Source organism: Hemibagrus wyckioides, linkage group LG12 (genome assembly GCF_019097595.1).
Source record: "Hemibagrus wyckioides isolate EC202008001 linkage group LG12, SWU_Hwy_1.0, whole genome shotgun sequence".
Taxonomy (NCBI): domain Eukaryota; kingdom Metazoa; phylum Chordata; class Actinopteri; order Siluriformes; family Bagridae; genus Hemibagrus; species Hemibagrus wyckioides.
Window position 1 is genome coordinate 1,021,051 of NC_080721.1, and position 21,975 is coordinate 1,043,025.

At 39.6% G+C, this 21,975-nt stretch overlaps 2 protein-coding genes across 2 annotated transcripts in view; one reads left to right on the forward strand and one right to left on the reverse strand.

Moving 5' to 3' along the window:
* The window catches only part of s100u (S100 calcium binding protein U), a 282,508-nt gene that overhangs the window by 222,734 nt on the left and 37,799 nt on the right, over nt 1–21,975 (forward strand). The gene's annotated exons all lie outside the window — the stretch shown is intronic.
* On the reverse strand, nt 8,332–20,553 carry LOC131362893 (cell division control protein 42 homolog). Its single transcript, XM_058405223.1, has 6 exons — nt 20,468–20,553; nt 18,980–19,084; nt 14,451–14,523; nt 11,038–11,147; nt 10,045–10,242; nt 8,332–9,657 (listed from the first exon to the last, which is right to left on the reverse strand). Exons 2-6 carry the CDS (start codon nt 19,082–19,084, stop codon nt 9,568–9,570), a joined length of 576 nt encoding a protein of 191 aa, XP_058261206.1. The 5' UTR covers nt 20,468–20,553; the 3' UTR covers nt 8,332–9,567.

Consider the following 21,975-nt stretch of genomic DNA (forward strand, 5'->3'; position numbering starts at 1 on the left):
GTGTCACAGCTAAAACATATAAGGTAAGCACTTCTGTCCTTACATGCCTGACATTCACTGGTCTACCAATTTTGCTTAAAAGGGGTGTACAAGCGTCATAAAAATGACTCTATTCAAATTATACATGCTTTTGAAGTTAAAGAGCCACTATGATACTCAAGAGTGCCACCGCTGTATGGTCTGAACTGAACAGGAAGCACGTACCTTTATGTCCATTGCTCAGCCATTCCATTCAGTTTGCCTAAATAGTCAACAGAATGATGAACTGCATGTGCAGTATGAGGATGAAGTCTGTACTCATAGCGGTGCTCCAAACAGACTTTGGTGGCTTTTAATGTATTTTGCTTGTGCTGTCATAGGCCACACGGTAAGGCTAATAGCGTGATGCTCAACAATGTAGCTCACTCTTTAAAAATGTACATTTTTTGTAGTAATTTATCACAATATATATATATATATCAACGAGTCTTTCAGAGGTCAAGTTCATGGTATCATTGACTGTCTCTTCTAAAAGCCACCCATGCCTCACTGTATTGGTTTGCACTGGGCATTTAGGCATTGAGATTCTGTAGTCCTATCTTCATGGGTCAAATTTCACAGGATCTTCTGTAATACCCAGCAAACTGCTTAAAATTTTTTTTCCTGATCCCTCTGTCTATCTGTCCATCTCTCTCTCTCTCTCTCTCTCTCTCTCTCTCACTTCCATTCTTTCTTTCTTTTGCCTCATTCACACCATGTATAATTTCCACTGACTCAGCAAACTCCCTCTCTGATAGTACTATATTTTGTTCCCTGTCTATCAGCTTTTTGTTTCCCTCCGATCCATTCTCCATCATCCCCATTTTCTCCTCTTTTTTCTCTGTTCTTACTGGGTTTTACGGGCTGTCCTCCAAAAAAGGTGAAGCACGGGCACAAAGAGCAGCGGAAATGAGGCACATGTACATTTGAAAGTTCTGTCAACCCTCTCCACCCCCAACACTGAATACCAAATGTTAACACCAACATCCCATAATTCTAGATATAGAGGTGGTTGTTCAGATGCACCCATCCCCCACGCCATGCTCAACTAGCACCAAACATCCCATAATATAATTTTTGAGTCAAAATAAAGTACAGACCATAATATCCTTCCTGTGCCGACAGTTGCCATGGAGATAAGCAGACAAGATGGGTGGGGGTTGGGGGGTCAGATTACTGCATATGCCAAAATGCAGACCATAATATTCTTTATGCTAGCACCCCCACCACTCTCTCTCTCTCTCTCTCTCTCACACATCAAATCTACAAACATTGCTTAACATTACTGAGACTAAGCAAAAAACTACATATGGATTTCATTGTATAGCCTCACTGATAGACAGGCAGAAAAACACAAAGGACGATGGAGAGAAAGGCAGATGAGGATGAGGGCTCAGTGATAAATGATTAGATGGATAAATAGTCTAATAGTCCACAGAACAGACAAGCATGACAGACTCAGAGCATAAAATGAGAGGAAAAACCCGAAGACTGAAACATTTCCTTTTACCATGTTCAAATGTTTCAAATCTTATTTTCTTTTTCTTTTTTTTTACTTTAATTATGTTAATACTTAATTTTAAGTTAATTCTAGCTATTGGACCATAGTTGCAGTTTTTCTCTTGGCTTTTTGCAACTGCCATACACATGTATATGTATAAACAGTATTGATGTTACTGAGTAAATATATCAGAGCTTCTAATGGTGCTCTCGCTGGGGGACAGAAAATAAAATACTATTATAGAAGAGAACTTGTGAATGTGAGTTTCTACATGAAATGTCAACTTCATATCTCTCAGCACATGACTTCTGCGTCCCAGTAAAAAGTGCACCTGAATACAAATGCCCCAGAATAGACACACTCAGTAACCCATGCTCTGTGGTGGATCGTGGAGCCGATCTAGGCTCAAACCATAAAGGTGAGAAGGAAAACCAAGGAAAGAACATAAGAAACAGATGAGATTCAATCCATAATATTCACCCCCTCCACCCTTTACTCACAGATTTCACCCCTCCCCCACACAACAACGCACACATCCCATAATATGCTGGGTGACAAGCACACCCTGTCCCTCCCCCCATCTCACTGCCACCCCATAATAATCAAAGAACAGGAGTACTAATTCAGCGCCTGGGTTCTGCTGTACTCTCGCAGTGTGTTGAAGCCAGGCTGTGGAGTCTGCAGGAGATTTTCTCATCTACTAGCAGGGTTTTTTTTTGTAGTCAGCATGTCAGCACGCCATATAACCCCAAATTACCCCAGACGTATACGTTTACATAAATTCTAGCTAAACATTTTGAGTGTAAACAAGAAATACACTGTGTTAGTTTGATATAAAACCTGAGTTAAAGCCTGTCCCCTTTTTGACTACTGTTATAAACAATGGCATTATGTGAATCTTTCACTTTGTCAGTTTGTGTATAGTGGGTTAGATTTAAGGCCATGAACAAAATATATGCTTAATTATCAATGTTTATAGCAACACTTTTTATATCTTACCCTCCTAAAAAAAGAAACAAAAATTACACATATGCACGTTAGTGCCCCCCCCCCCAATGTGAAGCCACAATGTGACAAAACAAAGAACATCCCATAATATCAACATCAGCTTCACCACTGCAGTAAGCATGGCAACTGACTATAGTGTAAAGCCTCCGACATGTCAGAAAAATGTGAATGTCAGGGACATGACAAGAAGAAACTGTAAAATGAGATCTATTGTCATTATAGGTTAGAATCTTCAGCAACATTCAAATATTTGATCTCTTATGTCAAATGGTCATTTTTAATTCTAAAATCTTGCATAATGTAAAATGTCAATGGTTGGGAAAAACTTAAGTCCTCAAACAAACTGCCAGCAGGGAAGCTCTTATAATGAGGTGAAATAGTCATCATACAATAATGCATGCAGTGTTATGATGTGCTTCCATTTTGAAATAGTGCAGCCCTCATGCTTCAGGCCCAGATTAGCTGGAAATCCAGGTGATCTGCTCATTTTTGTTTCAGTTTACAATGCTGCCAAGTAACTGGCAAATCCTGCCTATCTGATAAACTCTGATCCATATAGGCAAACTCGATTAATAAATCATGAACCTGAACCTGTTAGTCTTGCAACGCTATTGGTCATCATCTCCATTTGGCTTCTGTAAATAAAAGCAATGTGAACCAGAAAAAGGTGTAGATTGCTTGTACAAGAAGTGGCCAGGTGGAGCAGAGAGGGGAAGAGCATGCAAAAGAAATAAAAAATGCAGAAGAAAAACTCAGACACTTCTAAAGTGACTTCAAGTACAAGTCAATCTGATCTGCAAGCATGTAGCTAACTACCTAATTAGACTGTATTAACTGCACTATCTAGCAAGTAAACCTACAGCTGGCTGAATAACTGACATTATTACTTTGTCATTATACAAATGACAATTATTTGTTATTGGATATTTTTCAAGATTTTCTTTAAGAATATACCCAAATATAAAAAGCCCTTAATAAGCAGTAAGTGCTGTCATGTCAAGATTTTAAAAACTCTGCTTTTCTGCTCACAGCTGTTGTACAGAGTGGTCATTTTGTATTTCTGTAGCTGTCCTGTCAGCCTGAACAGATCTGTCATTTATCCTTTGACCTTTCTCATTAATAGTGTATTCCAATTCACAAAACTGCTGCCCACTTTGTAAACTATTATCCCTGAAAATTTGTTGCTGAGTCCTGGTAGTCTGAATTATCAATGTATTAAGAACCTCTGCACATCTGCCCATCCATTCAAATATTTAATAGGTAGGTAATCAGTAGGTAATCAGCTATGACTCAGAATTTGTTGTGGGTGTATGGGGTGGGTGCAGATCCCCATCAGGCAGGCCCAGAAGGTGAGCCTTAGAGGCTGCAGAAGAAGAGGTGTCTCAGGATCAGGTACTGGAATCACATAAGGCAATGGAGTCTAAGTGGGTTTAATTAAAGTGGTCTAAAAAGACCAGAAAGTAAATATTTGACGTTGGAATAAAGCTGTATTTGGCTGAATCCCACCAGTGCTTATGACCCTAAGAACAATATGTCCACATGGTGGTGGTAGCCTAATGCTACACAGTGGTTAAAACCTGTATGTATTAGAATAGTCCAGTCAAAACCTAGACCTTCCTAGCTGCCTAAAGCCAATAGTAAAGTCTGGTGGTAAAATAAATGTTAATGGTACAGCACTCAAAAACATTTTGGAAAATTGGTTTCCAGCAACAGTTTGTGGAAGAACTGTTTACTCTTCGAGCATGACAATGTCCCTGTGCAATAAAGTCCATAAAGACATGCTTTGATGGGCACAGATTCACACAGACACACTCCAAAATCTTGTAGAAAGCCATCCCAGGAGAATGAAGACTTTTATAGAAACCAGAAAGGTGGTGGGGGATTTTGGGAGATAGGGCAGGTTGGACAATTCCACATTGCTGCCCATGGTTTTTGTAGTGGATGCTTGACAAGCTCATATGGTTGTGATGGACAGATGTCTACATACTTTTGGCCATATATGTGTGGTCTGGCTGATAGCACTGGCCAATGTTTACATTTTCTCATAAAAATGAATTCATTGCTATTAGATACTACTAGTATTTTTTTGTTTTGTTGGTGGTCTTATACCCAGTTAACCCCTGTACTAAATATGATCTGTGATTATTAATGTTGTCTTCTTTTAGCTTGGAGAAATATGCTGATCTATTGGCATAACCTTTCTTTGGTTACAATTTGCAAGTTGTAAGTTTAGTTTGGTGATATTTACCTTCTACCTTCTGACTGCTTCAGGTTTTTAGATTAGTTGTTGTTGTACAATACCTATTAATTTGAAGATTTGTTAAGAACAGTGACAAAAAACGTTCTCCACATTTCACGTGTCCAACAATGTTTTTTATTAGAAAAATGAAACAGGTATATCAAATCATGACTGTAATGATTGTTATCTGTATTCATGTTTAAATAACTCTGTAACTGCATCTGTAAATGAAGATAAAAATGACTTCCCATGCAAAGTTTATTAGCTCTTATAAATTGAGCAACAGATACCAAAATGCTGTTAAAATAAGTTCCCAACCCTGGTTTTGGAATGTCCTGCACATTTTAATGTTTCCCAGCTCTAACAACTGATTCACTTTATTCAGATAATTAACAGACACACACACACACAAAAAAAATGGACACAGGACATACTGTATAGCACTGTAGCGCCCCCTCAGGCCAGTTCAAGTAATCTACTTATTTATTTATTTTTAATTAGAATTCTCTCAGAATATCTTTCTTTACAGTTCTACAAACTGATCACAGTAATTATGACTAGATGTAGAGATGAAGCTATTTTATCCCACCAAGACCAGTGATTATGTTTCTTGTGATGATAAAGCTGCTATAAAATAATACAGAAAACTCAGACTGCCAAGAATCTTTCAGGAAATGACCTGCACACAAACACAGAGTGCATTCTACATTTTTGCCCTTATTTAAACACTGCATTGAAACATTAACAATTTATTCTTTATTTTTAAAAATGCCATAATAACAGATTTGCATAAATATTCAGGTCTTTGGATGTATAATTTCACAGCTGGAATAATTTGATTTGCTTATGGTGAATTCAGTAGACTGCATATTTGAACACTTCTGTATGTATACCCCACACAGTGAATGTTAGAGCGAAAAACAAAGCATGAAATCACAGAAAAGAGCTCTGAGACAGGATTGCACTGAGACACAGATCTGGGGAAAGGTCCAAAAAGATTTTCTGCTGTTGTGAACAGTGGCTTCCATCAGAATTTCTAAATGTCCAAGCCAAACTGGCCAGTGGCGAAGAAGGTCTTTAATCAAGGTGGTAACCACAAATTCTATGGTCACTCCGTCTGAAACTCAGAGATTCTGTGAGAAGAACAACCATCACTGCAACTCTCTACAAATTCTCTGCAGTGGTTTATCACAGAGCATCCAAATGAAAGCCACCCCACTCTTCATAAAACACTCACTTTGAATTTTTTATTTAAAGCAAACCCAAATTAGTTGAAAGTTTATTTACTTTTATATAAGTTTATAGAGTTAACAGAGATGCTGTACTTCCTAATTATTAGTCATTTCAAAAGGTCGACATGTTTCGACCCTAACCCTAACCCTTCACTGGACACTAAGAGACTGGAGCCCTGTTCCAGCATGATGATGCCCCTGTACATAAAGTACAGAGCTTCATGAAGACATGCTGTAGAGGTAAAGGTTGGAGTGGAGGAACTGGAGTGTCCTGGAGAGACCTGACTCTGACTCAACCCCACTGAACACCTTTGGGATGAACTGAAATGAAATGCCCAACCTCTTGTGCTCTTAAAGGTAAATCCCCACAGCCATGTTCCATCCTGTGGAAAGCATTTTTATGAGTGGAGATTATTACAGCAGCAAAGGTGGAAAACTGTACATTAATGCCCAGGGTTTTGGAATAGGATGTCAATCACTGGAAAACTAACACTGAATTAAAAGGAGAATTGTAAAATAACTAGAATAATATGATACTTTTTTATAACACATAATCTATCTGCAATGAACAATGTCCAGTAAAAGTTATTTTATTCACAAATAAAACTGAATAAAACAAACTGAAATCCATAATTATTTAGACAAGAATCTATATTCTGTTCTTTGTAGAAGCACCTTTGACAGTACAGCTTACATTACATCCTGGAGTCTGCTTGGGGAAGATCTGAAAATCTTATGGCCAGTTGTATGGTCCGGATTTGTCCAAGATCCCTGCTTCCGTATGGCCACTATCTTACTGCAGCATGTCTCTTCCACCTCGGCATGGATCTCTCTCTGCATCAGCTGACAGCTTCTGGAGGAGCATATCTGGGAGAAACAGAGGTAGATCGACTGATTTAGGGTGCTGGATCAACGCAGGGCTGAGCTGGAGGCTAGATTCCTTTCTCACCCCTTGGATATGTCATAGCTTGGTCTTGTGTAGCATCCAAGCCTGGCTCTTACGGTTGCCCCAGAGCCTAGCAGGACACTATGTCTCAGGCTTGCTTCTGCCTGTTCAGCTACCCCTTGTGCCTGGCACTTCCTCCCAGTTCTAACTATGATGCCTTCAGAGGAGATTCTGGTGTTGGTTGAGTCTTTTTAAAGTAACACCTCTCTGGATCTGGTGACCTTAAATTCCTCAGTCAGGCTGGTGAAGGCTAAAGGAGCCTTGGCAGAATACCATGTTCACGCCTTGAACTTCCCTGGGAGTCATGACTTGTCCACTGCTGACAGCAATGCTTTCAACTCCATGTTAGTTAACTGGATCACCAGGATGTCTCTTAAGGTGCAGTCAAAGATCTTCCCCAGGCTCTTCAAGGCCTTTGGGACTTCATGGCCCTGTATCTCTTTCCTGACAGTAAGGGGACAAACACTCTGTGTCCTGTGTTTGTGTGTAGTCGGCTTGCTTAGTAACTAGGTTCGAGAGCTTGGGGCCTATGGCCGTCTTCAGATTCCAGCGGGCATTTCACAGGGTTACCACTCAGCTACCATCACCAAACTATTTCTCTATGATCCTTTGCTCTATTTAGTCTTTGTAAAGTGTGACAGGTGCTTCTTCAGATTATTGCTGCTGTTGTTGAGAGAAAGATAAAATAAAAGTAGCACATAGTGAGGTCACTTTAAAAATTAAAATAGGGTCACCATTTTGATCATTTGGGGTGTATTGATTTTATTTTAGCTGTCCAAAGCTGCTGATGTATATAGACGACAGGTTAATAGCAGCTCATTCCAGACTGTTTCAGGACATGAAGCAAATGCTCAATCACTTACTGTCTCTCAGTTTCAGATTAAATCAGACGAAAAGCAATTTCACTTAAGATGTTATGTTCCTGAAAGTGGACTTTAATTACATGTCCATGCACACCTACCAGCATTCAGTCTCTCTCTCAAGCTGCCATGCACAAGTCAGTGCAGGGTCTCAGATGCCTAAGATTACAGGGCCTAATCATTTTGGATTTTATCTCTAGTTCTCTCTATTTTATACCATCCTCAGCCTTGGGAACATATGTGAATAAATAAATAAAACTGATCAGTTGTGCCACAGAAGGAGGGATTGTTATGATTAAAATGAGATCTGTTTTCTGATGAAGATGTAATTTTCAGTAATTATGATTGAGCAGGTTTTTTTTTTGCCTTATTCATTTCTACAAGAGACAAATTTCATTTTCCAGATTTTCTGTTAATGGGAACAACTATCTCTCTCCACAAAGATATGATGTTTGTACACCAACTTCAAATAAAGTACTGCCTTACTGGGGCAAGAAGACAGAACAATGTGAATAAAACGATTCAAATTACATTTAAGAGGATTGTAATATCACACCTTTAACACAGATCACTTAGTAATAATGAAAGAATGCCTCTTGACGTTTTTGATACCAAATAAACATTTGTAAATTGGTGGTAAAATCTGAATCTATTGTGTTTTCAGAATCAGACACATGAAGTGAAGAGTCCCACTGTCCAACTGTCATCATCTGCCTGTTCGTGTGATTGAGAACAAACAAGGCTTTGCAAAGCAAGTCACAATAAACTATAAACTCTGACCCACAGATTTTTAACCAAATCGTTTTCATACATTGATGATGTTTAACTGTCTACTGTCAGTGAAGTAAGAACCAAAGTAAGTGGACATCAAAATAAATTCTCTGATGAATAAAGACCATTTCTAAATTTGTTTTGGAAATAAATGTGTAAATGCATAACCTGTGACCAAGGTCTGTTTACAGTTCATGTTGTATAAGTTACAGTTACACATAAATCTACTCCCACATTAGTCAGACATCCTGCATTTTTATTACTTGTAAATATTATTGCTTTAATTTCCATCACTACAAATGTAGAGACCAGCTAATTTAATAGATTACGATGCATTTAATATTCCTTAAAAGTCAAAAAGACCAACCAAGATGAAAAGTGGCACCTAAAAAAAAACAGCACAAAATAAAATCAAACAATATTAAAAAATTGCACTAAAATCTCCAAGTCCTAACAGTTAAACACCCACTCACCAAAATAAAAACAAAAATAATCATACAATACTTGTCTCATTATTAATACGCCACAATCATTTGGAGAAAGAAAAAAAAAATCAAAATCAGTTGAAGTCCTGCAGAGGACAGAGGAGGTAAGAAAAACCTGAAGATCCAATCACTTCAATGCAAAGGAATGAGAAAAGGAAAAACAACTGATCACATGGGCTTCTTCTGTATTTTTTTAAGACTGCTGAGGATAAACAAAGTCAAAGTGAGAGATGTGAAGAACACATTTAAATGGTTGTAGGTTTAAGTAATGGCACAGTCGTGAAACCAAATAACACAAAGAAAGACAGAAGCACGCCATTCATATCCATTTCCATGTTTTGAAGGCATTAATTTTTTGTGTATATGTAAGTCTTCTATAGAAAGACTGGTCATTAGTCAGGAAGTGAGATGTCAGCATATTACCACACAAACCACTCTTAATTTTGTAAAACTAAAGGCACAGTCTGAATGCCTCATGTCTCCCCATCAACTTTTCCCAAATTTCTTTTATAAGAGAATGCAGCGTTTCTTGGGTTTGGTCTCAGGAGGCTCCAAGGCAGCCAGGATGGCTTCATCAAAGACGTTCTTTAATCCTCTCTGCAGCAGAAGAGATAGGACATGTACCGATAATGAGGAATCTTGGTTACGATAAGACATTTATCCATTTATTCAAATGATCCAGTTTACAGTCGGAAGTTCACACGGTTATCTAGAGCCACTTTCTCACATGACAGTTGCACAAAATTAGCAGAATGTAAAGTGAATCGGGTTCAAACACTCACATATTATTAAATATTGCACTGGACTCAATACTTAAGTCCAATATAGAACTGTACATAAAGACTTTCCATGGATGTCAGCTATATGTCTGCTATACACCCTGAAAGGGTTAAATGGCAAGTAGATGCATCTTGGTGTTTTAATATGTGCACATTAGTAATATGTTTATTAAAATCTACATATCAAAGCATCACAATAAGCTACCTGTGTGAGGGCAGAACACTCCACATATTTCACTGCTCTGAGGTCTTTGGCCAGTTTGTCTCCACTCTCAGGTGACAGTGGGCGCTGTTTGTTCTTAGCAAGTTTCTCCACTGTGTTAGAGTCATCTCTCAAATCCACCTGAGTTCCAACCAGCAGGAATGGAGTTCGAGGACAGTGGTGGGAGATTTCTGGTACCCACTGAAGGAGAGGGAGAGAGAGAGAGAGAGAGAGAGAGAGAGAGAGAGAGAGGGAGAGGGAGAGAGAGAGGGAGAGAGGGAGAGAGAGGGAGAGAGAGGGAGCGAGAGGGAGAGAGAGGGAGAGAGAGGGAGAGAGAGGGAGAGAGAGAGAGAGAGAAAGAGAGAGAGAGAGAGAGGATGTAGTTGAAAAATGTAAAAAAGGAAAACCTTTACAATTTCTGATAACCACAACACATTAATACACATCATCACATTAATAATGAGACAAGTATTGCAAATTATGTGTCTCAAACATGCACAGGAAAGAGCTCCATACATCGTACACTTGCTGTACACACATTTTAAAGCTGATGCATGTCATGTAAATGGCCTAATTAAGGTACTAATAATGGCTTAGTGGTTAGCAAGTTCGCCTCACACCTCCAGTGTCCTGGGTTTGAGTCTCACTCCCGCTCACTATGTGTGTGTGTGTGTGTGGAGTTTGCATGTTCTCCCCGTGTTTGGAGGGTGTGCTCCAGTTTCCTCCCACAGTCCAAAGACAAGCTTCTAGGCTGATTGGAGTCTCTAAATTGCCCGTAGTGTGTGTGTGTGCCCTGCGATGGGTTGGCACTATGTCCAGGGCGTGTCCTGCCTTGATGTCCGATGACGCCTGAGGCCCCCCGTGACCCGAGTATAGATTGGATAAGCGGTACAATGAAATGAAATGAAAAAATCTAAAACGTTATTATACATCTATAGTCTCTCTGTCTGCCTTGAAAATGTACATAAACATCTCATTTGCACATCATACACTAACCTTTTCTCTGACATTCTCGAAAGAGGAAGGTGAGACAACAGAGAAGCACACAAGAAAAACGTCTGTCTGAGGATAACTCAGGGGCCGAAGCCTGTCATAGTCCTCTTGACCTAAATGGCAAAAACATTAAGGACAAAGCAGTAGGTCAGACATTTTGGGTCACTGGGATTATAGCTGTCCTTAACTACTTTAAACTCTGACGTAAACAGAGTAGAGGTTCAGGTTTAGAACTAACATGGTAGATACTGTGACAGTCCACTGCAGCAGTCTGTATAAAATGGAGCCATTTTACACAAACACTGTGCATTTAAAATCTTCTTACAGTATCTCACAAAAGTGAGTACACCCCTCACATCTTTTCATGTGACATCACTGAAGAAATGACCCTCTGCTCCAATGTACAGTAGTGAGTGTCCAGGCTGTATAACAGTGTAAATTTGCTGTCCCTCAAAATAACTCAACACACAGACATTAATGTCTAAACCGTTGGCAAAAAAAGTGACTACACCCCTAAGTGGAAATGTCCAAATTGGGCCCAAAGTGTCAATATTTTGTGTGGCCACCATTATTTTCCTGCACTGCCTTAACCCTCTTGGGCATGGAGTTCACCAGAGCTTCACAGGTTGCCAATGGAGTTCTCTTCCACTCCTCCATGATGACATCACAGAGCTGGTGGATGTTGGAGACCTTGCGCTCCCCCACCTTCCGTTTGAGGATGCCCCACAGATGCTCAATAGAGTTTAGGTCTGGAGACATGCTTGGCCAGTCCATCACCAAGGCAGTGGTCATCTTGGAGGTGTGTTTGGGGTCGTTATCATGTTGGAATACTGCCCTGTGGCCCAGTCTCCGAAGGGAGGGGATCATGCTCTGCTTCAGTATGTCCCAGTACATGTTGGCATTCATGGTTCCCTCAATGAACTGTAGCTCCCCAGTGCCACCAGCACTCATGCAGGCCCAGACCATGACACTCCCACCACCATGCTTGACTGTAGGGAAGACACAAGTGTCTTTGTACTCCTCACCTGGTGGCCACCACACACGCTTGACACCATCTGAACCAAATAAGTTTATCCTGGTCTCATCGGACCACAGGACATGGTTCCAGTATTCCACGTCCTTAGTCTGCTTGTCTTCAGTAAACTGTATGCAGGCTTTCTTGTGCATCATCTTTAGTAGAGGCTTCCTTCTGGGACGACAGCCATGCAGACCAATTTCATGCAGTGTGTGGCGTATGGTCTGAGCACTGACCGGCTGACCCCCCACCCCTCTGACATGCTGTCCCCCCACCCCTCTGACAGGCTGACCCCCCACCCCTCTGACCGGCTGACCCCCCACCCCTCTGACAGGCTGACCCCCCACCCCCCACAACCTCTGCAGCAATGCTGGCAGCACTCATACGTCTATTTCCCAAAGACGACCTCCGGATATGACTCTGAGCACGTGCACTCAACTTCTTTGGTGGACCATGGTGAGGCCTGTTCTGAGTGGAACCTGTCCTGTAAAACTGCTGTATGGTCTTGCCCACTGTGCTGCAGCTCAGTTTCAGGGTCTTGGCAATCTTCTTATAGCCTAGGCCATCTTTATGTAGAGCAGGGGTGTCAAACATACGGCCCGTGGGCCGAATACGGCCCACTAAGGTGTCCAATACGGCCCGCTGGATGATTTGAATAAATAATATTAAATATTAAATCTTTTTTATTATCATTATTATTATTAGTAGTAGTATTAAATATGGTATAATAATATAATAAATATAATACTATGGTATTCGCTGCAATATTGTGTTTGGTTTTATTCATTTTTTTAAATTTTATCATTGATCATTTAATTGTGCTTCTATTGTGCTTCTGCCGGAACCTCTAACACGCATGCGCATTCTAAAGCGGCGCCTAAATCAAATTTCGAACACGTCGGCTAATTGAAGATGTGTGACAAGCACCCGCGATTTTAAAAATGTCCAAAAAAAGAAAAACTGATCTGGAAGGGCGGATGTTTCAGGAGAAATGGAAAGAGAAGTATTTCTTCTGTAAGGTCAACGGCAAGCCGGTATGTTTATTCTGGTCACAAGCCGAGGGACAGGCATTTTCTGTAATGAACATTAACAAGTCCAACCTGCGCTCTCGACTCACACACAGACATCTCAATGACATAATGAGAGTGGCAACAGCTCAAAAACTGGTTGCTGATGTTGATGCACTGGTCAAAGAAAAGAGAAGTCAGGAATTAAAATCGTATGTATGTATACGTGCGTATGTCAAACTTAATGCATTACAAATGCAATCTAGATTTTTATTTGTTAAAGAAAAGTTCTCATTTCTGGTGTATAGTTAATGTTCATATCCAAAGTGTATGATATTTTTTTAAATTTTTCATTTGCATTAACCATAAAGTTAAAACCATAAAGTTAAAATTTATTTTGTATATATATTTTTTTTTTTTTACATATAAGCTATTGAGTTGTTAAATATGTTAAAGGCAGTTTTTTAAAATTGTGAAGTGTTTTTGTAGTTTGTAAATTATATTGTAGCCTATAGCTTCATATTTAATGTAACTGTCTATACAGAGTCTGTAGCATTTTTTTATTTCGTATTTTCTCATTACTAAAAAGGATGACATTCATGTTCAAAGGAAAGGGTTTTGATTGCCATTACTTAGACAACATTTTTTTTTTTCAAAAAGGAATGAGTGTGTTAATGAACAGTTTCTGAGGACTTATTAAATGCAGTTTTACAGAATATTGTATCTTTCTAAGTATTTTTGGAAATTAATTTGTAATTTGGTGTACTATGATTAAAAAAAAAAAAAAAAGGACATTCGGCAAAATTTACACTGTTATACAGGCTGGACACTACTGTACATTGGAGCAGAGGGGCATTTCTTCAGTATTGTCACATGAAAAGATGCGAGGGGTGTACTCACTTTTGTCTAAATCTGTTTAGAAACAAAAAAATGCCAAATAATTGGTTGACTGGGTGCACTGCATGCATGATTAGGGGCAGATGTGTTCCTACTGAAGTGTAATACTTGAATTTGGACATAAATAGTTAGATACTAACACAATTTAATTTAGACGTAATTTTACGACCTTGCTACAGTTTCTCTGGAAAGAAAGTTTGCACTGATTTGGTAAACCTTATGATGTATTTACAGAGAAAAAGAACAAGCACAGAGCTCACTCAGCTAACAGCATGGACAAACATCTTATGTAAGAAAGTCTGGGATTTGAGCACTCATAAATAACAGCCGGAACAAACCCACGACGAGCGTTTGAGCCTGAAGGGGGCTTTAGCATTTTTTGCTGATACTATAATGAGGTCTCCAGCTACAAACACCTTTGCCCCTTTTCTGTGTAACTAGTAGGGCAAGTTCTGGGATTAGGGTCAGTTATTTATCTTTAATCTGATTCACTGTACCTGCTGTGTCAAAAAGTCCAAGTGTGTATGGCTCTCCTCCAATCATCACAGTGACTGCATAGTTATCAAATACCTGGAATAAGAGAAACAGAGAACACACACACATCAGCAGTCACTCAGATGCAGCAAAGATGCTGGAGCATGTTAACATATCTAAACAGAACACTGACCTCCTGCAATCCCTTCCTTTGTTATAAATGTCCAGATATTTTTAGATACAATTTTTATTTCAAACTTAAGTAAAAATGGGACATAGGTTATGCACAATCCTAAAAAAGGCTGGTTAATTTTATTGCTTGATTTGCATTTCTAACAAAAAGTTTTCTTTTTCATTAAAACACTAACAAGTTTTCTCCACCAAGCTAATCATCTAATCCTCGGTTTCAGCCACAGTGAAGCTGCCTGTTTGTTTCATTACATGATAGCTGTAATGACAGATGACAGAGGAATTCCAAACTTGCTTTAGTCCCTCAACACACTACACTGTCATGGTACACACCCAGTACACCATGTTAGAGACACTTAGTGTGAAGCTGGATTATAAACTGTAAGGTTATGGAATTAGTGAACCAACACTAAAGCACATAACTGAGTATTATACATTATTCACAAAAAGTTCAGGATATTGGGCTTTCGGGTGAAATTTCAGGATGCACCTAAAATGCACTATAACCTTTCCAGGTGAACTTAATTTGACCTTCTCTACACTTTTGAATGCACATGTCCAACTGTTCAGTGTTTCAGTACTTTCTGCAGAACTTGCTGTTCTCTAACAAGGTGCTTAACGGCAAAATTCACAACTGGGGTTTGATCCATGAATCCACCAATAAATTTTCTGGTTCCATTAGAATTGGTATTTAAACAGTCCTCTTCATCATGCTGTTCACATTTTGACATCATGAGACCAAGACCACACCTAACAACTGATCAACAGAACCTCACCATTGTGAGGCTTCAAACAGGATGTTCTCAGAGGGAAGTGGCCACTGAGCTTAAAGTGTCACAGAGTGTCATCAGCAGGTTGGGACAGAGATACAGAGAGACTGGAAGAATCACAGAAAGGCATAGAAGTGGACGTCCTTTGGCCACATCCCACGTTGATGACCGCTTCATTGTGAACAGTGCCCTGCGGAACCGGATGATGAATGCCACTCAACTCCAGGCACATTTAAGGGAGGTGAGAGGAACCCAAGTGTCACGTCAGACCATTCGAAACCATTTACATCAGCGTGGTCTGCGTGCTAGACGACCTGCAAGGGTATCTGACCACACCACCAGGCACAGGCATCAGGCCAGGGAGCATTTACGCTGGACGAGGGACCGGTGGGCCTCAGTGCTGTTCTCTGATGAAAGTCGATTCACGTTGAGCAGAAATGATGGCCGCCAACGATGTTGGAGACGTCAAGGAGAGCACTATGCATCAGCCACTGTTGTGGTGGTGTTACAGTCTGGGCAGGTGTGTCCACTCAATACAGAACTGACCTACATCTTGTGAATGGTACAGTGACAAGCCAATACTACCTGAATAACATCATTAATCCAGTCATTGTGCCCCTGCATGAACAACACAGGCCTAATTTCATCTTCATGGACGACAATGCTCCAGCTCATCGAGGTCGCATCATTAGGGAACGGCTGCTGGAGGCTGGGGTACCTCAAATGGAGTGGCCTGCACTTTCTCCAGACCTGAATCCTGCACCCCAGAACCTCAATGACCTGAGGGCCGCCCTTCAAGAAGAGTGGAATGCCATGCCTCAGCAGACAATAAGTCGACTCGTGAACAGCATGAGACGTCGTGGTCAAGCTGTAATTGATGGTCAAGGGCACATGACAGATTATTGAGACATTGAGATTTTTTGTTGTGGTATACCCACCACTGTTGTTGGATTTTGTTTCAATAAATTGTTTGAGATGAGGAAATCACCATTGCAGCTTCTACTTAAATGCCCTACTTTCATGATATAATATCACTGTAGTGTGAACTTTTTACATTTTCCATAAATTTCACCCAAAAGCCAAATATCCTTAACTTTTTGTGAGTAGTGTATGATCTACTCTTCAGTTTCGTAGCCATGAATCAACAGCAAAGACTCAGAGAGAGCAAACTGCTGCTTCAGGATTGTTTTGGCTCAGAAAGTAAGTTAAGTGGCATGTAGTATGCAGCTGAAGCATCACATCTTGAGGAGTGAGAGGGAACCAGAGTAAGAGGTAGCTGTGTGTTCGATATTTGTCAGCATTTACGAGTGTTATTTTGCAGGAGAGCCCACGGTAAGTGTAAATAATGTTATAGACGAGTCACTAGAATTAACAGTAGTGAGAAAGTGGTTCACAAATACAGTAATACCTCACACATCAGTGTTCGGTGGAGTCACTAAAAATGCCAATACTGTACTGTAAATGCTTATTTTTAGAGTTTAAACCCTAAATATGACCCCAATCATGCTCCCAAAACACTTTAATTTCATTTAAAAGTTAGCTTAATACATTACCCTTAAAAAGGAAATAAATGTTTGACATAACAATAGAGTACAGTATCACCTATATAAAAACCAAGGGAAAAATCACTGAGATCTCTCTTTCCCTGAATATCCACGCATGTTTAACAGAGCACAAGGAGATAAACCAAGATGAACCGCGACAATACACATACAAAGCATCGCAACTACCAGCCAATCAGCAGCTAGGGAAAACTGTTAATGCTCTGTGATTGTCTACTTCCAACCCTTCCAGCCAATAGCATGTGGTAATGGCTGTACTGTACATATGTGATATCAATGTTCAATATCATTAAAATAACATTTATATTGATATTTTGTTGATTTTCCTTTTATATTCATATTACTAAATTAATAAACTAAATTTTTCTTAATAATTTCGCATTAAAAAGCATGAAAACATAAATGGCCATGAAATTAGCCGTAAACACATTTGCAGGATTTAGCGAGGATTTTGTGGGTCTGCAGATGCAAATTAGTTAGGTTCTAAAAAAATTCCATGGAGCAGTGAAGCCACGAATCATGAGACACTGATCTGAGAGGTATTACTGTATATATGTGTGTGTGTTTGTTATTGAATCATATTTGGTTTGCAAAGTTTATGTAGTAATTAAATGTGAATTTAAATAGACTTCAATTTATTTGAATGAGTGAATAACTTGTAATTCAAGTGCCTTTCTTTTTATTAGAGTATTTATTTGGGTGGTAAGTCACTGAACAGCTTTTCCAAAAACCTGGGTAAGTACATCAAACTGACTTAGCTCAGAGCCTCACCAGTACCTGTTAGTGCTGGTGTTGAATCCCAGTCCCACTAAATAAAAGGGTATGAAAATTCTTCCCGTGAATTCCGAGCTGTACAAAGAGCGTGTCTGTGCTGCAGGTTGTACGTCACAGTCTCACAGTTATTTTAGAGTCAGATCAGCTGCACAACACTGAGGCAAGTCCAGACTTGGACACTACTAATGCCAGAGACGAACATGACTCCTGGGTCATGAGATTGGAAAAAAACCCTTCCCAGACACTGCTGTAGATTTTAGCATCCTCCATCCATGGAAGGTTGGGTGCTGAGCTGTAAGGAAGGCTCTCGCTGGACATGACCTCCTGCACTGCTTGCTCTCAGGTCCTGTATCAGATGGTCCAGCTGGACCTGGGTCTTAAACATTTAAGAACTGGTTCACCCTTAAACAAACAGTGTTACAGAATGTGCTGACTTTGCACATCCATTCCACTGATTCATTTATTTTTGGGTTAACGATATAGCTGTTAATTAAGAGTTTTTCCTTTTGCTTTCTTTGCTGTTTCAGTGCACTAATAAAATAACTAAAAAAAAATATATCAATGTCCCCAGTTTTTTCAATTAGGGAAAGATGACCAGTGGACTACTTATTTATTTACGTACTTATTTTGGCCGACTTGTAATGAAAATTCTTGAAGTTTTCTTCACGGTCCTCAATAAAAGACACAAGGTTTGTTGGTCAAAAATGTAGAGAATTAAAAGGGAGCACCAAAATGGCATCAATAGGTAAACAATTCTGTTTTTCCCCCGTTTGCTCTTTTTTGTTTTTCTACCAAAATGAGTGATAAATTAGAGTCCAGCTGCTCATTGCACTTTTTACAGAAATTTTTCTCTGTATGTAGAAATGTCTACATCTTTAAATACAGGAAGAATGGGATTACACAGTGGAGATTCATGTCCATACAGATTGATTTGACACAAAGTGTGTGTTTACTCACACACTAACACCACAATGTGCCAGGACATGACAAAAGACAGGCAAGCTCAGTCACACCGTGTACATGTGGAAACTCATCTCTCTGTCTTAACAGCTGGAACCTACAGTTAATAACACCACTGGAGGCACTGCTGTTGCTTTAGGAGGTCCCACTTACAGTACTCATTTCAGACCCATTCTTAAGGTCTGCTTCCTCTCTTCAATTCCTCTGTTCCTTTTTGCTTTTGTTTGCACGTCTCAGTGCGGCTCTGCATATTTTACTGTTTTCATCTGCTAAGTTAAAGTGATTCATTTCACTCACCGTAGGCACGTATTCTGAAGGGAACTTGTTGGTTGTGTAGGAGATCAATAAACAGGTCTTTCCCACCGCACCGTCTCCCACCACCACACATTTTATGGTCTGCATCTGAAAAAGTAAAAGTAAAAAGGAGACAGACAGAAAGGGGAGTGAAAAGAAAATGTTGATAAGATAAGAATGAATCAGGTGATGTGTTCACACTTACAAAACGTTGGTTCGTGTGGTTAGAGTGCTGTGCAAGTTAACAGCTTAAGAATGGACAATGAATTAAACGGATAAAGGGTGTTACTGTGTTTATGTGTCCTGTGACCAGTGAGGACATTAACGCGAGACATGCTGAAGAAACCTGCTATACAACTGGGCCTACTGTTGACCGCACCTTCGCCATGAATCCTGGGGTTTAAAGATATAAATTCCATGTTGATGGAAAAGTTAATCTGAAACACAAATGTCTGTCTGACATCAACCTGTTTCTCTTTTTCACTTCTATTTTATATATACACACACATTATGTGTGTGTGTGTATACATATATAATAGAAAACCACACATAAACAGTCATATATTAAATATAGTTCAGAAGAACAAAATCTAGTTGTCTCTCCTGACAGAACACCATGAGACCAGAGGAATGAATGCAGTGGAGACAGAGCTCTCTGGTGCACAGTGCTGGTATCTGATCAGACTCCCAAACCCTCCTGCACTTCCGCATAACTAGCGAGGCTCCTTCAGAGTCTATACGAAAAATCCGACAAACTTAATGATTTACAGAACAACTAAAATATAAAATATCCACAAATTCAGCTCACACGATTTCTGCGGAATTCTTTTGTCTACACGAACAATTGGTCAGAGTTACAGTGCTGCTGAAGTTAGCGCGCTATCAGGGGCCAGCTTTACTCCTCTCACAACTCCTCTTTAACTTTCTCCCAAACTAAACACCAGCACAGGATCAGAGCTCAAAATAAAACACGGTTCCTTTTCATATCTTCGAAGAAAATTTGAAAGTAAAAAGGACTTTGCGGGAATAACAGGTTTAGTTTCATTAGCAGAGTGTTGGATGGTAGACAGGAAGTCAAACAGGCCAATACACAACTTATCACTAGCAAAGCGTCAAATCCCAGTGACTCCTCTGATCCAAACTTATTCGACTTTTTCCACAGTGGTCCTGTAACGTGTGTGGTGGTGTTTAACCTCATAACCAAGGAGTTTCATTAACTCTTTAAACTTTTTTTCAGTCTTTCAGGTGCTGACAGCATTAAGGCAAGTTGTCAGATTCAACAAGAGCGAGTTAGCAAGCTAGCGAGTCCGAAAAGGACTCAACTAAGGAGTCAACTAAACCGACTAATCGGACCTAATAATGAAGTACAACGTTAGATTAAGCCAAAATAATTATTACAAAATAGTATTCTTATTTTCCCCCATTAGAAAGTAGTATGATACTAATAAAATAAATAAATAAATAAACGAAGCAATTTAAATCTCAGCTCACCTTTGATTCTTGGCTGCTATCGCTGTAGCTCACATCCGGGTCCTGAGTCTCAGCGCCGAGCTGACTGGGCGTGGTCAAAACCCAGCCCTGAGAGAGAGAGAGAGAGAGAGAGAGAGAGAGAGAGAGAGAGACTGACAGACAGAGAGAGAGAGAGAGAGAGAGAGAGTTTTTCTTCGTCCAGTTTTTCTTGCTTTCTTTTGTTTTGTTTCATCTAAATAGGTCTTGTCATATATTTTTGTTTTGTTTGTGACATAATATTAGTTTTACTCATTTCTAAGTTCAATTAATCAGTTGGCAATTAATTAGTTACTAAGTTCATGAGAACTGGTAGTCCAGTGGTTAAGGTGTCCAGTGGTTAAGGTGTCCAGTGGTTAAGGTCTTGGAGTACTGATTAAAAGGTTGTAAATCCATAGACCACCAAACTGTCACTTCTGGGCCCTTGATCAAGGCCTTTAACCCTCTGTTGCTCAGCTGTATAAATGAGAAAAATGTAAGTCGCTGCGTCTGCCAAAGGCCATGAATGTAAATGCAATAATTTGTGAATTATAGCAACATCTAGAGGTAAATATAGACACACTTGGAGTCTCCTGTCAAAGTCCTTTACTTATGTTAGAAGTTTGGTATGAATACAACACAGCATTGCTGAAATATGACCCCACTTCCTGTTTGGTTACTTCATGATCAAATTCATTTAGTATTATTCAACTTAGATCTTCATTTACAGTTAGAGCTCCATGTCCGCTGGGGTATGTTTCAGTGCATACAGTTTTAGTCTAATCAAACCAGTGAATCCTGTTCTCACACAGTTTCTTGAGACTCCAGTTTGCCCTTTGGCTAACACCAGCTGTCTAATAGCTTTCTTCTCCCTGAGGTATGTTTGTCCTTTGAGAAGCTTCTCCCATTTGAGCTGTTTATCTCCAGCTACTTCTGAATAACTAATGCCGTCTTGGTTGTACTCTTTTCTGCTCTGACCACAGGTGTACAGCCTCATTCAATTGTGATGTGGTTTTACTTTTGCGCCCCCTAGTGAGATATAATGTAGTAGCAGTACGTGGGTTTTCCCTCATGGATGCTCTTTAAATAAAAATACATGTATTTAATGTAATTAATATATTTATTTGTTCTGTATTTAAAGGTATATGGTACCATAGGTAAGAGCTTATTGGAATCACTTGTCCAATATCTATTGGATGAGATGACATTATCTAATTTTCCCAAGAAACAAGGTGAAAGATAAAGGTTAAATCTGTTAAATGATAAAATATGCACAAAATACAGTATAAAAAAAGTATAAAATCTATAGCTCATCTTGTGTTTTTTTGTTGAGTCTGTTGTCTGTGTTATCATTGATTGGTGTGGCGGCACAATGGCTAGTGCTTCTGAGTCACAGATAAAGGGTCCTCAGTTCAGTCTTTGAGCTCAGGTTACTATCTGTGAGTACCATCTGAGTTTTGCCTGTTCCCTTTTTGTCCACATGAGCTTTCTTCTGAGTTTTCCTCCTACCTCCC

Coding starts and splice junctions, on each gene's coding strand:
- LOC131362893 (XM_058405223.1), bottom strand. CDS start 19,084: ATGCAGACCATAAAATGTGTGGTGGTGGGAGACGGTGCGGTGGGAAAG. Junction 10,243..11,037: donor TCGAGAATGTCAGAGAAAAG/GTTAGTGTATGA, acceptor CCTCTCCTTCAG/TGGGTACCAGAAATCTCCCA. Junction 9,658..10,044: donor AGTGTTCTGCCCTCACACAG/GTAGCTTATTGT, acceptor CTTCTGCTGCAG/AGAGGATTAAAGAACGTCTT.